Source organism: Phyllobates terribilis, unplaced genomic scaffold, assembly GCF_046119375.1.
Source record: "Phyllobates terribilis strain yellow unplaced genomic scaffold, ASM4611937v1 Scaffold_11__3_contigs__length_659146591, whole genome shotgun sequence".
Taxonomy (NCBI): Eukaryota; Metazoa; Chordata; class Amphibia; order Anura; family Dendrobatidae; genus Phyllobates; species Phyllobates terribilis.
In genome coordinates, this window is record NW_027362771.1 from 397,318,472 (window position 1) to 397,334,133 (window position 15,662).

The window sequence follows — 15,662 nt, forward strand, 5'->3', positions numbered from 1 at the left end:
TGCCCTGATGATGTAAATACAAAATGTACTTGTTAATTGCTAGTAAGCCAGTAGTATGGATCCTTCTCTGCGGCTGTAAATATTTTACAGGTCTCTTGGTAGTGGGGGCTAGAAATCAGCCCATAGCCCCCCAAGCATTGCAGGCACTTCTGCTATTTGCCTGAAATCAACTGCCAGGTATTTTCTCGCAGCACGCCACTTTTACCTCTGAAATGATTGTGGGGCCATTGAGAAGCTAATTGTACCTTATCTCTTGATAAGCTGTGAAATGACACAGACTGCGCACTATTTCTTGTTATTGCCTATACATTTGCTATGGCATCATGCCACGTCCCTCTGCATGTGCGCAGTACGGTCCGTTCTGGGCTGTTCTGATTTGTGAGTCACTGTGAGGAAATTCTTAGCAGTTATTTGTTTCTGATCCTAATTAACTAGTGACCTCACCCTACTGTTTTGGAATTTTTCAGCCCCTTTGATGAGATTTTCTCAGTGCTGTTTGTTGATATAGCTCGGTGCCATCGGGGCACGCAGCTGCAGGATCAGCCACAGAACCGTCTTCTCATATTCCTGTCTTGGGGTGTAATTCTTTATATTGGGGGGATATAAGTCCCAGAAGCCAGGAACTTGCTCCTGAATGCTACGTTTTTGGGTTGTCTTCTATCCTATATATAATTTTGGAATCTAGATTTGGAAAATTATATGGAGGGAAAAAATGAAGCAAAAAAATAGATTGCCATTGACGAAACCCATCAGCCATTCTGGAGGAACTGGTTTAGCTCTGAGGCTGCTTCCTATGTTCACGGTGTACACGTAATGGACTTGTGTATGTCAGTCTTTTTTCCCATTGGCCAATGACAACAGTTTGTAGAATCCTTTTGTGATCCTTTTTACTTTCTAAGTCTGTTGTATGCCTATAACATGAGACGCTCTGCGCCTTGTGTTCTGTGACCTAGAAAGTATAAAGTCTTGTAAAGATCTTTTATTTTTTGAAAAGAACTTGAAGCTCTTGGAAGTAAATGCACAGGTGCTCGATGCTCTGGGAGCCCTATTTATGAGGGGGGACAGGTTTTGTGCTTTTGTCTTCTTATAATAAAGGGATTTATGCTTTGTGTGGATTCTGAAAAAAAAAGGTTAATATGACAAGAATTAAGAGTATTCCAGTCTACAAAAATCTATGCCCTGGATGGGTGACAGTTGTGTTCCATGCATTACTCTGCGGATTTCACCCATGCTACTTTAAAAAGGGGTAAAATCTCTGGTAAAAATCCGCACTGCAGGTCAATGTCTCTGGGAAATGACAGCCGCATGTGGATGAAGTTTCTAAAGTGTTCTACAAGACGTGAGCAAGCCTTTAGATATGCGGGGTTTTGATTTAACGTATCACTGACCAGCATCGGACCCTTACCATTACACCTTCACATTGTCAGATGTACTCATACTGTTCACTTTTTATAGAACAGAAGAAAATGTATGGAGAAAACTTTGGCTGAATAATCTGTCAATGCTTGCAGAATTTGGGTTAACACTATACATGCCATAACCTCTCATTACCACAGCGGGTGACGAGTTCCTCACTTCTTGAAGACATTTCATCACCGATGAGTCTAAACTGTAATTGGCCTCAGAATGTATAGCGGCTGATGGTCCGCAGATGTGTCAGCCCCATATTTTTCATCCTGAGGTCATAGGGCTCCATTCCTTGTTCCTGGAATGAATTGAGAGCATTTTCCATCGAACAGCTGGAAATATTTGTGAACAGACAGAGGGAAGCTGGAATGTGATTAATATCAGTTTGCGGACTCCCCTCCTGTTTCCATCTTCTATTTTACTGATGATTTACAGGACTGGAAACAGACTGCAAAAAATTATAGGTGATGAATGACGTAAGCACAAAGTACTGGAGGCCCCGAGTCCTGGCATTTATAGAGCAATTTCATATATTTTGTGCATTCATTTATACTTGTGTGTTCAAAGGGCAACCCTTGTAGGTGTTAACATCCATTAACGAGGTTGACCCAGCAAGACCACCCCTGTATGTAGTTCTCTAAGGGTATGTGCACACGATGCAGAAATGCTCAGGATTTTTTCCTGAGCGTTTCTGCATCTCTCTGGCAGGAAAAAACGCATGCGGATTGTACATGCGGTTTCCTGCCAGGGACATGCGGAAATGAAGCGGTCTTCACTTTCATTTCTGCATGCGGGTTGACAAGCGCTTCCCAAGCGATTTTAGCATCACTTGGAAAGTGCTTGTCAACTTTACACTATATAAATCCATGCAACCGGCATGGATTTATATAGTGTGAATGTCAAAAAATAAAAAATAAATATAATACTTTACCCTATGATGGCCCCCGGTGTCCTGCTTCGCTCGGTCCCGGCTGCTGGCAGTGAAGACTTTAGGACCTTCAGACGTCAGCGTCACGTGACCCGTCACATGACTCTGACGTCAGCAAAGGTCCTTCATTCAACCGCGAAGTGCCCGGGAAGCCAGCAGGACGCAGCGCGGGCCGTCAGAAGGTGAGAATATATGTATTTTTTATTTTATTCTTTTTTTTTTTTTTAATGGTACCTGGGTCTGGATGCGAGTCCTCTCATCCACACCCGGGTACCATCCGCACATTAGACCGCATGAAAAGCGCATCAACATATACAGTGATGCGGATTCCATGCGGTCTAATGCAAGTCAATGGCGGCAAAAGAGCAGCGTTTCCGCAAAATTAATTGACATGCTGCGGATTTTTGACCGCAGCGTTTACGCTGCGGAAAAATCCGCATCATGGGCACAGCACATGCGGATTTCAATTGGGGAACATTGCTGCCCTTCTACCATGCGTTTTTAATGCGTTTCCGCGGTGTTTACGCAACTGCAAAAACGCCGCGGAAACGCATGAAAAACGTATCGTGTGAACTCAGCTTAAGGCTGTGTGCCCACGTAGCGTTTTTCAAGCGTATATGCTGCGGAATTTCCGCAGCGTAAACGCTTGAAAAACGCATGTATATCCGCACCCCATGGTCCCCAATGGCATTCCGCAATGTCAATGCCCATGCTGTGGATTTTTCCGCAGCGTATATGCTGCGGTCAAAAATCCGCAGCATGTTCATTAATTTTGCGGAAGAGCAGCGGAATCAATGTGCGGATGGTACCCAAGTCTGGATGAGAGGAGACTCTCATCCAGACCTGGGTACCAAAGAACCTGTAAAAAAAAAGAATAAAACAAAGTTTATACTTATCTTCTGATGTTTTCCCTCCGTCGCGCTGTTGTCTGAAGGACCTGCCACGTCATTGAGTCATGTGACCCACCACATGACTCAATGACGTCACCGAAGGTCCTGCACACAACAGCGTGAGCCGCTCAAGCCTCCGGACGGGGCAGAGAATGCATCAGAAGGTGAGTATAAAGTTTATTTTTTTATTTTTTACCATTCTGAACAAGTTGTCAAGCACTTTTCCAAGTGATGCTTGGAGAAGCGCTTGATAACCCGCATGCGGAAATGCATGCAAAGACGCCTCACAAACGCTTCTACCTGGCGGGAAAACCGCATGTAATATCCGCATGCGATTTTCCCGCCAGGGAGAAGCGTAAAAAATATGCTTCAGGTCCGCAACGTGGGCACATAGCCTTATGCTGCGGAATTTCCGCTGCGGAAACGCTTGTAAAACGCTAGATAATCCGCACCCCATGGTCCCCAAGGGGATTCCGCATGTTCTATGCACATGTTGCGGATTTTTCCGCAGCGTTTATGCTGCGCACAAAAATCCGCAGCATGTCATTTAATTTTGCGGAAGTGCAGCGGAACTGTACATTTTTACAAGCGGCTTCTATGCGTCTCTATGTGCGGATGGTACCCAGTTCTGGAGGAGAGGAGACTCTCATCCAGACCTGGGTACCATTGTACCTGTAAAAAAAGAATAAAACAACAAATAAAGTTTATACTCACCTGTCCGGCGTCTTCTCTCTGAATGCCAGCAGCGCTGAAGGACCTTCGGTGACGTCAAAGTCATGTGACCGCAGGCCCTTCACCGCTCTGTCTCGCGATATGCCGGCAGCCGGGAACCAGCCAGGAAGCAGCGCTGCAGCCATGCCGGAGCCTCAGGGGTGAGTATAGCTTTATTTGTTTTAATTTTTACGGTTCACACTGTATAAATCCATGCTGTTTGCATGGATTTATACAGTGTGACCTAGTTGTCAAGCACTTTCCAAGTGATGCTATCGCCTGGAAAGCGCTTGTCAATCTGCATGCGGAAACGCATGTGAACCCGCATGTGGATCCGCATGTATTCTGCAGGAAAAACGCATGCACAATCTGCATGCGTTTTTTTCTGCCAGGGAGATGCAGAAATGCTGCAGAAATTTTCTGCATCGTGGGCACATAGCCAAGGGTTCATGGATGAGTGTGAGTGGAGAGCTATTGAGAAAGCATGGCTCTTCTTCAAGACCGGTTAGTTTGGGTAAACTATTTTTATGCTATTCACTTCTTCTTCGGTTATAGAAGTAAGCAATTAAGTAATATATTTCCTGCTGTCCTTGCCTTCTAATTCTACGGAAACCCCAATGTAGAGCTTGGCATTTAGCACTGTATAAGTCTGAACATGACCTTAAATGGAATCTGTCAGCATAATCAATCCCCACCCTCAAAATCATTTATATGGACATTTAGGTTAGTGAAAGATAAACTTATTGGTATCTTCATATCTGCTATCTATTGCCTGAATCTGGACAAATCCACGATTTTTGCATTATGCAAATGAGGTGTTAAGTTCATTGTTCCTCCCAGAGCACATAACAAAACTGTGTGATGGCTCAATGTATCTGTCGTCAGGCGCGAGCCAGGAAATCTAGCGCCTGCATAGATCACCACACTCCTCGCTTCCACACATTAAGGTGTGCTGCTTAGGGCACTGGCTTCAGAGTTTTCCTGCGGATTCCCTGCCCAGTCATAGTGCACACCCGGACATGCCAAGTGTCGTCCATGCTCTTCTGGGGGTGCACCATAGCTTCATACTGCTTCATTTGCATATATTGTGAGGTTTTTAAAAAGGAAATGTTTCCCACTTTGCTGGATCCTGTCTGGCCATGCCGTACTTGATCTGTGTTTTTGTATAGTTGACATTTCTTTGTATCAGAAATGTGTGATCAGATACAACCCAGCTCTGTGATATCAACTGAGTGCCATTGTATTTTGAAGACAGACCGATGGAAAATAGAACAAACTTTTTAGTAGGTAGGACATGGTGACGTTAAAGGGCTTGTTTAGTATTTGGAGTACGGATGATGGCAGTAAAAGGGTCAACAACTGTCTTTTCCTCCGAGTGTTGTGCTTGGCAGAATAATTTCCTGCAGCAGGCCTGTTCCCAGAGTTAGGCCGGGTCCACATGACCGTATTTCACTGTCAGAATATAGACCACAATGCTCAGACTGTGTGTCTCAGATTTGGCCTACAGACTCCTATAAAGCTGTAAGTTCAGGTCCAGAAACCCACCATGAAATAGATTTGTGTGAGACCCAGGTGCTGAGCTGACCCCTCACTGCCATCATCTGTAAGGAGTACATCCTGATATCAGTATGGCTAAAGGAAGGCAAATAGACTGGAGGATGAAGGGCTGTGGAAGCCACTTACATGCAATTTTTTTTTTTTAGAGAGAAATGATGACAAATCTCAGTGATTTGCATTTTTTCCATACTGGACAAAAAAATCTATATGGTTTAGTTACTCTTTAAAGGTAATGGAAGTGGCTAAGCCAGCTACATCTGTGTTTTAAAGACCTGGGATCAGACTGTAAAGGGATCTTTTTTATGGCCATGAGTTATATGGACTACTTCTGATGTAACCATTGACTTCTGAAACCGTAACTGGCAACATGATTTGTTACATGCAACTTTCATTACTCTTATGGAAATTCCTCTCTTTGACTAGGAGGGTTTGCTAGTGAATGTGTTGCTCAGGGCAATCAACCTGATTCTAGACGTCATTAGTATTCAGGAGCAAAGAACACAATGACTGCAGAAACCGAACTGATTTCTATGGGCACTTACCCACTTTCTTTCCTAATTGTGGACATTGTACTTGTTTATTGCCCCTGTCATTTGGGTACAAGATGTGAGGGCTCTAAGAATAAGGCGCTTGTAATTTTCTAAGGAAATTCAGTTCCTGACCATTTTAACATTTCTTCTTTCTTGCTGAAATGCTTCATGTCTTCTTTTATTAGAAATATGAACTAGATGACTATATGAACAGGAGCTGTATTCATGCCAATGGCACAGTCGGATACAGTCCAGAGAAAGCTGCGATATTTTTTCCCGTAAAAATAAACTTTGAAAAAAAGTTTCCTGCTTTGTCCTGGTAGATTAAGTCTTGTCTTGCTGTTTTACCACCATCTCAGTGCAGTTTTTTTAACAGGGAAAAAAAGCTCTGTATTAAATAGGAGAGAGATGAAGTGTACTGTAAGCACATCTATGGATGGGATATTATTCTGTGTAACTGCGTAATTTCGAAATCTTGCAAAATTAAAAGTTGTTTTCCAGATTTTAGATCAGTCTTAGTCTACACAATTAGACCAATATCAGCTGAACCCACTGATATCGACAGGTTAGGCCAATAGTCTGTGTATAGGGCAACGGCCAACTTATGGTCGTGAGATATGTTAATTGCTCATGTTCAATTTTGGACCGCCGATTGCATTGTTCTTCCAGAAATAAGTTGCCAGCCAACATGTCAGCTGGCGGCTTTCTCACTGGGAACACAGGAGCTCGGCTTAACGAGCAGTCATGTGTGGAAGAGTTGGCTGAGATGGCCATCGGCCGAACCATTGTATGGCCGGCTGGACCCTCAGTCCACCTGCAAATCAGCTTGAAGGGACCCCCTAATTGTTTACACTGATCTCTAACTCAGAGCTCAGTACTTTTATTGTTAGCGATGGTATTACTGCTCAGTCCCATTCACCACAATGAGATGAAGCATTAGAGAAGTGTAATACAAAACATAGCCAATATTAAAAGTACGTAGCTGTTCCCATTAAGCATTGAAGGGGATGTTGGAGAGCTATAACCGCTTCAAAGAGCTGATAAACCATCATGGTAAGAGTCAGCTAACCAAACTAATATTGATGTATCGAATAACGAATATGGATGTATGTTTAATGTAATGTCCCAAGGGGAAGCCATCAATTTTAAAGACCTGGACTGGTTCTAATACAATGGCTTAGCATAGATGTGCATGCTTCCATAGAGCTTAACAGGCACCGAATGAATCGGTGATCAAAGCGTGGTAACGTAGTAATGGCGTGTGGAGACCTGTGCCATGTACAACCTATAGTCGTAGCATTCACATTATGCCTGTGATACAACATGTCCGCTTTCGATCAGCTGTGCTGTTCTCTGGTGAGCTTCATCCCATCTACAAAATGTAAAATAAAAGCGTTTGTGTATTTATTAAGGACAGCAGGACTAATGGTATTCAGACGGGAATAGAAACTTCTCGTGACCGTGCAATCTACCCTGTGGCAGAAGAGTATGGAAGAAACATGCTCCAAGTACTCTGCGGTATGTTAGTTTGTGGCACCCGTTGTTCTTAGAAGTGATTGAGACTTTGAACCGCAATAACAATACACCCTGATCTATGTATAAACACCTCTACAAGTGTAGACAGGCGGATTCCCAGGGAGAGGTCTACCACCTGCGTTATGTTTTCAGGACAGCTATTGTCCATGTCACCAATGCTCTGAGTGATAAAGGTGAATGTGAACACAGTGCTATTTAGAAAACTGCCTTTCTCCTTTTCCCTTTCTTACCTGATTGCCAGAGAATAGATAAAAGTTTAAATCTTTGAAAAATAGTTGTAAAGCCCACCCCATGCTCATTAGACTAGTCAAGCCTGCCGCCATCGACTGGTTCGGCAGACTGTCTGATGTATGTGGGGTCTCCAGGTAGATGAGTTTTGGGTAAGTTAAGGAACCCGGCATATCAGCTTTCAGACTGCTGATCCTTTTTTCTCCCAGAGATAAGCTGCCTTCACAAGTTTCCATCAGCGGCTCCCTCATAGAGAAAACGGGAGCGATCGGCGGAGCGAGCACACCTGTGTATGGGAGGGACGGCCTAGATAGCTGACAACCAAACCATTGTTTAGCTGACAGCCATCTAAGGTGTAAGGGGGACTTCAGGGAATGTTCAGACTGACCGACCTGCGGACGTAACATAACTGCCCACTTATTACATAGAAGCCAAACAGCGGTTATTTATTGGCCTGTTTAGAGAGGCCGACCATTCTTCTTTGCACACAGATCGAGCGTATTGTCATTTTTCTAGGCAGCATATGTCCTGTTTACAAAGGCTTACGTGCTGCCAAGAGCAATGATTTTTTTAAGCAAGGTTAAAAATCGTTTCACCTGGTAATGGGCGTTCTTGGTACACTCGTTCTCAATAATTGGCCAGTGTAAATGCACTTCAAGGATTCAGCGCAGGTTTTTTTATACATGTTAAAAAGTATATTATTGATAGTAATGCAAGAACATTTGGTTTGGGCATACAACTGCTAACTTGACAGCTATCCCTACTGAAGCCCCTAAAAACAATCAACTTGGTCAAGGAATAAGTATCTTCCTTAAATCTCTGGCGGCAGCTTATAGCTCGTGAGAAAGAGTTGGGCTTGCTGAAATCCAACGTTATCCTTCTTTCCTCTAGCTTCAGGGAAGATTCAGGACACCCCCATAAACATTAGATGGCCACCAGATCCTGACAAAATTGTCATTCATCTTTTATGAATGGGCAGCTTTCCATTGTTAGATAGCACATTGGACCAGTAAAATACTGAAACCTTATTTAGGAATCTTATTGGTTTCCTGTTGCTGATCACTGGTCTAGTACAAAGGAGGAGGTTTCTACTTTGGACCATCTATTTTTGGCTAGGTGCGCACGTTCAGGATTTGAAGCAGAAATTTCCGCAGCATTTCTGCATCTCCTTGGCAGGAAAAACGCTGTGGAAAACCTGTTTTTGCCACGGTTTTTGATGTGTTTTTGTACATCAATGAATGCTTTTTGGAGCTAAATAGAGTTATTTGCTGGGACTTTGCTTAAACCCTTGGATTACCGTCAGAACTGGTGTGAGTATATTGGTTCATTTAAATTATTAAAGAATGTCTGTTGTATTTTAAATAAAGTTTTTACACTGTGTGTGTTTATTTAAGACTTTACTTTAATTAAGTTTGTTGATGAAAGGGTCTGATTGACACCTTGTCATCACCAAACAAAAGAGCTAGCTGTCAACTAATCCCATTTACCCAGGCAAACATGGTCTCTGCCCGTTATGAAAGGCCCTGTCACACATAACGAGATCGCTAGCGAGATCGTTATTGCGTCACGGTTTTGGGATCGCTGGGGAGATGTCAAACATGCAGAACTTCCCAACGATCTCGGCCACCCCAGCGATCTAACCAACGATCTCGGCGGTCGTTGGGACGCTTTCACACAGCAGCTATTTCAACGATCCACACCTTGATAGGAACTGTACTGTGTCAGAAAGGCGTACATAAAATTACTTTTCCGCGCCCCCCTCATCTTCAATTGGAGAACGCTACTACATTCTGATTGGGTGGCCTTGGTTTAACACTGCGTCTCCGGTCATATGGGATCTCTACTTCGTGTCCTTTAAAAATGGAAACTCATTTGAGACCCCAAACAATACTTACCTTGCTAAAGATGCCTGATTTCTTCAAAGTAGAGTCACAGCCGGAGAACGCTGGTGGGATCTGAAAAAAAAACAAGGACGCAGTAGCGACCACCAATCGGAAACGAGGAGAGCAGAAAAGTCCAATTTATGCACGCCTACATGTCTGTTCTGAATCGCTAACGAGGTCGTTGATAAGGTGTCAAATACAGCGATGCACACTGCCCAGCGGTAGAGCAACGACCCAGGAATGGTCCAGGAAGCTTTGTAACGATCAGCGATCTCACAGCAGGGGCCTGATCGTTGCTACCTGTCACACATGACGAGATCGCTAGCGAGGTCGCTATTGCGTCACAAAAACCGTGACTCATTAGCGATCTCGCTAGCGATCTCGTTATGTGTGACGGGGCCTTAACAGCTCACAACTGTTTTGTTAGCCGCTACTTCCCCTGAAACAGCAACAAGCCGCGCTTTGGACGCAGCATATTTTTGCTGCGTACAAAGCGCTGTGTTCTAATGCCGCACTTTTGTTGGTACATGTGAATCCACCGCATATAATAACCCTTCAATCGGTCAAAGTCTGCAGCGGAGACTAGCAGGTGAGTTTGGGCACGTGCCCTCGATCAGGAGCCGCTGCAGGTTTGAAGCTGCGTGTTTATACAGCGTCAGACCCGCAGCATCCAGATGTTACAGTATAGTGGATGGGCTCTCGAGAAATCCCATGTACACTATGCGTGCATCTGAGGCTGCGGATCACCCACGGACATGCGGCGCGTCTTTCAGGACCGCGGCATGTCAAATTCTCTTGCGGAGTCACTAGTCTCTGCAACAGATATTTGACCACTAGAAAGTATTGAATGCGGTAAATCTGCATGGTTCAGTGAACACATGTGGATTTACCTGCGTTCAATAGAGTGCAATGTATTGGACGCAGCAAAAATATGGGTCCAAAGCGCTGCTACTTCCGGATCGTGGGCACAGAGCCTAAAGTAAAAAAAATGGCGTGTGCTCCCGTGTCATTTTTATAACCAGCAGAGGGAAAGCCGACTGCTGGGGGCTGATACTAGTAGCCGGGGAAGAGGCCATTAGCCAAAAAAATGTTCCCTTGCCTATTCATATAAGCCCACAGCTGTTTGCTTAGCCTTTACTGGCTAGATTAAAGAGGAACCCCAGAAAAAAATTGATGTGGGGTCCCCCTATAAAATCTAACCAGAAAAGGCTAAACAGACAGCTGCGGGCTGATATTAATAGCCAGGGAAGGGGCCATGGATACTAGCCCCTCTGCGGCTAATAATACCACCCCTCAGCAGTCCCAGAAATTGTGCATCCATAAGATGCGTCAAATCTGGCGCTTAGCCTTTGCTCTTCCCACTGCCCTGTAGCGGTGGCGAGTGGGGTAATGCGGTTGGCAGCTGACGTGAAGCCCAGGTTAGTAATGGAGGGATTCTATAATAACCACGTAGTAAAGTTGTTGCCGCTTTTTCAATAAATACACGGTCAGAATAAAGTATTTTAATTAAATAAAAAAACACACGGTTATAATTTTTTTTTTTTTATTGTACTCAGTCCCCGAAGCCTTCGTCTTCTGAAAAAAAAACATAAATTAAAAACAACCATATCCCTCACCTGTTCCCACGCAGCACCGATGACATAAAGTGAGGTCACGTGAGCTCTCAGCTGATCTTCAGTACACTCCAGAGAGCAAATGTGCTCCCGGCAGTGTGCCGCCAGGCTGAACACATCGGGAGGACACTGGGGGGCGCCGAACAGGTGAGTATAGTGTTGTTTTTTTGTTTGTTTTTTTACACCACGTGGTACTCGGCTCAGCTCGGCTGAGGAGAGTACAACTCCCCTCAGCTACGCCTCTCTCGCTGTTATCAGCGGGAGCGGCGGTCGGATGAGGGGAGTAGTAGTCCTCCTCTGCCGACCTGGGTACCACCCGCAGCGTTTCAACGCCCACTGGCTTTAATTGAAATACAGCAAAACCGCAGGTATAAATATTTGCTGTGTTTCAGTTAGTCAGTGGACCTGCTGCGTTTTTTTCTGCAATGGCAATCCTGAGCGGATATTTCCGCATCATGTGCACATCACATCAGAATTGCCATTGCATATCGTTTTACCGCGAAAACGCATAAAAAACGCTACGTGTTTTAGTCTCTTGCTCATCACCAGGTGAACTTGGCAATAAGTGTTCAGTTCTTCTACAATGCCATCATTGGGAAAAGTAAGCATTACATGATGTCCATTGAAATCAGTGGGTGATCTCTGACATGTCAGGTCCTCTTGACGGAGACGCGATGCAAAAGGTCAGATCCACAGCAGGGATGAAACCTGCTCTCTGATGAGGCTCTAGACAGCAGTACTGCATGGAGATTACTCAGGAGATAATCAGGTAAGACGTTCCTTCATGGTGAATAGAAGATCCTTCTTGTCAGATACATTGTATATGTATTAGTATATGGCATTATGGTCACTTGGGAGAAAATAAGCCTGACTTTTTTCAAGGCTCTTGGCAATCACTGATATCTCCCCACCCTGTTCCGGTGGAGTCGGGTCTGGAGCACCATTCCAGTCTTTGGCTCCAGTACTTGTTTCAGCTGCAGGAAAGGCTTCTCTTGATATTGTGCTGATGCTATTTCATGTCGGTCTCTGTGGGAGGAAACTCTCCCTTCGCTCTCATGGTTCAGTTATTTATCAGACATTATTTTAATACTGAACAGTATTGTTATGTCTTTAGAAAGAAACTTGGAACATTGCAGGTTCCTTACTTGCGTCAGTCTTTGGCGGAATTTTCCCACCCTCAAAAAATGGACCAATTTCCATAAGTGTGCTGGATCCAATTTTCCATCCATTATAGTACGTGCGACAGTTTTTACTGTGTGTCATCCATTTTTCTTGTATGTTAAAAAAAAAAAATTTGTTGGAGGTTTCCCAAACTTTTCCTTGCAACCAGTCAGTGAAAATGGCCAGCTCTAGCATGCAACTTGGATGGCGTCTGTCTGCTGGGGTTTTTTTGTTTTTTTTTGCAGACCCATTGACTTGAGTGGGTGAGTTAGGTCCTCAGATTAGATGAAAGTCGCACAAATTTCTATTTCACTTTTTAGGCTGACTATCAGTTGGCAAAAGAAAAAATGACAAGTGAAAAGCTCCACAGAATATAATGTCAGTGTCTGCAGGAAAACGCGCTGCATTCATAAGAAAAAAAACGGTCATGTGAATGAGACCTAATACCTCCTGCTGAAAAATCGGGTAAATCTTTTGAGTTTTGCTCTACTGTAGTTCTATAGAAACGTTATGGGGAAAAAAATAATTACTGGAAGAAGGTTTGTGTTAGATGACGACGTCCTGGTATTTTTAAAGGTGAATTCCTGCAGAAAAATAAGTTTTTGTGCATTACGCCAGTCTCAGGATGGCTGTGGAGTTTACTGAGAGCTGTGAAGTCTAATTAAACCCCTCTTTAGCTATTGTTTCTTCCTGGCTGCTTCCTACAGATAAGGAGTAGCAAGTTTCTTGCATTGATAATAATCTGCCTTTATTTTCTATGTTTGATAGTGAAACACTAATAGCTTTGGCTTGTCACTTTTCAATGAGAGGAGGCTGAAATTGCGTTGTGGAATTGCATGTTGTTGAAATGGTTAACTTTTATTTTTTAACTTGGACGTCCTGAATTTAAAAGCTAATTGTAGTGAAAAGAAATTTGCCATAATTCACATCTCGCACTGATGTTTAAAGGAAACCTGTTAGGTTCCCGGTTCCCCATCGTAGATTACAGTATTTGATGCAGGATTAGTCTCAGTGAAGGTATGCCATGACATGTTCCCTTTAAAAAGTCATTGCCATCTTACAAGGTAAGGACATGTCGCTAGGATATGCCATTAGTTTATGACCAGTAGAGGTCTAATCTCTGCCCCCCCCCCCCCCCCCCATTGATCCTTAAAATCAGGGGACCACGGTGCTGTGTCCCCTTTTATAGATACATACAAAAACGAGATTGCTGTTGACTGTATTATAAAGCTGCCTATATACCTTGTATGGTCAAAAGCGAACACTTCCGACTCCCCCCCCCCCCCCCCCCCCCCTTCACATTAACAGTTAACTCACCTCCACCGAGTGTTCTTGAGTTTTCAGTGGGCAGAGGACAGGAAACGCTCCTGGCGTATTCTCTCTCCCCTTTTAATAAAGCCCTCCCATAAAAAATGTTATTCTCTTATTATATTGCAATCATCATATATAGCACTGTGTAATTACAATTGCTCATTTTGCCTTTCTACCTGGCTAAATCTTCTTTTACATTATTTCTATGACATCAAGTGATTAAAAACTGACTAGTGAATCCTTCTAAGCTCTATGTAGAAACAGGAGGTCCATTTTCTCTGTATGACTCATGAGTCATTGCAAAAGGCCCTGGCAGGGGGAGGAGGGAGCAGCTGGGTCAGGAGTTGAAGAGGGGAATGGGATGATAAATGCAGGGACAAGAGACTTCCTGTTTCTACATAGAGCAGAGAAAAGAGAAGAATTAGCAGGGTAGAAAGGCAAAATGAGCAATTGTAAGTATACCGTGCTATATAATATGATGACTGCAATATATTTAGAGGATAAAACTTTGATGGAGTGCTTCTTTAAACTGAAGGATCAGGTTTCAGAATTTCATGTCTCTAGTCCTTATGTACCTTGAGAATGGTATTCCTGGCTATATTACCTGTATTTACAGCTGGTGGCCAGGACACGGATATGCAGAGAAACATCTAGAAGGTAACACTGCACTAAACCAGCTCTCCTGGTCAGTGATGTTCAGGATCACTGGTAGTCCAATCTGACCCTCACCATCATCAAGTGATGGGCTATCATAGTGATCTGGCTTCAGTTTATAACAGAAGAATAACCCTTAAGGTTAAAGATCTCGCAGCCAGATGAGGTCACTTAAGGAAACCATGCCCAGCTTGTTGCAAGAGAAAGTTAGTATGTTATGGTTGCCTTGTAACTCGAGACATGTCTGATGCCAAGTAGTAACCAACACATTACTGTCCAAGTTGTTAAAGGTCCATGTGAAATTCCATAATGTCTTCTTCTTTCACGTTGGACATATATTAGGTGTATTTTGCAAAACATTTTTAAGTGTAAGTAAATTTCTACATTTTCATGTTTTGTATTTTCTAGAATTAAAGAAACAGTATTAAGAAGAAATACAATAGCAGTCGGGTGTTGGGTACACCCAACAAGTAGCTGAAGCAATGACTATGGCCTTTCGTAAAGATTTGGACAAGTACAGAGATATGGATGATGATGAACTGCTTGGAAACCTCTCGGAAGCTGATCTAAAACAACTGGAAAATGTCCTGGAAGAGATGGACCCAGAGGTGAGAATAGATTTGTATCTGACATTTTGTCTGTCCTAAGCCAAATTCTACTAGTTGAATTGTTTCAGAATTTTCAAGGACGGCAGAAGTAGCACACAAAGCTGCGTACAGTCTGTAACATGATGGATCTTCAGAACTCGGGGTCTCGGATGACAAGTGTGTGTGTGTGTGTGGCCATCTCTCCACTGTAAACTGGGGACGAGAGACCTTGAATGAGATTTGGGACCTGGTACAATCGGTAGTGTTGTAAGGGATTTTCCTGGATCCAGAGATAATTACCTTATCTATAATATAATCGTAGATGCGTCCCTCTGTCCGAAGCCTTTATAGACTGCGCAAGTGTGACGCAGAATGCGCAGTCTGGCTCCAGACAGAGGAACGCATGGAGCCGTTACAGGTAAGAGGAGTGTATGGCGCTGAAGATCGCGGTATGAGTAGGCACTGAACGCATACCGCAATCTCCGGTGCCATACTTGCATACTTACCTGATCGGGAGGAGTGTTGCCATGGCGCCTCGGTTCTGGCCGGAGACCGGGGCAGGAATGAGGCGTCGGAATCAGCGCATGCGCATAGCGCACTCTCCGGCGCCGCCATTTTACTGAAGACACATTTGCAGTATGTCTTCAGCAAAATGGCGCGTGACAG

General features: G+C 43.8%; 1 protein-coding gene across 2 annotated transcripts in view; it reads left to right on the top strand.

Annotated features, from left to right (window-relative positions):
* LOC141166396 (tropomodulin-3-like) overlaps positions 1-15,662 on the top strand; it is a 65,557-nt gene that overhangs the window by 8,807 nt on the left and 41,088 nt on the right. For both annotated transcript variants that reach the window (XR_012251287.1, XM_073653042.1), the window contains exon 2: positions 14,818-15,017. Coding sequence is in view for 1 of the 2 variants with exons in the window: in XM_073653042.1 (XP_073509143.1) it covers positions 14,892-15,017 (126 nt within the window). In the remaining variant the exon portion in view is untranslated. The remainder of the gene's footprint in view (positions 1-14,817; positions 15,018-15,662) is intronic.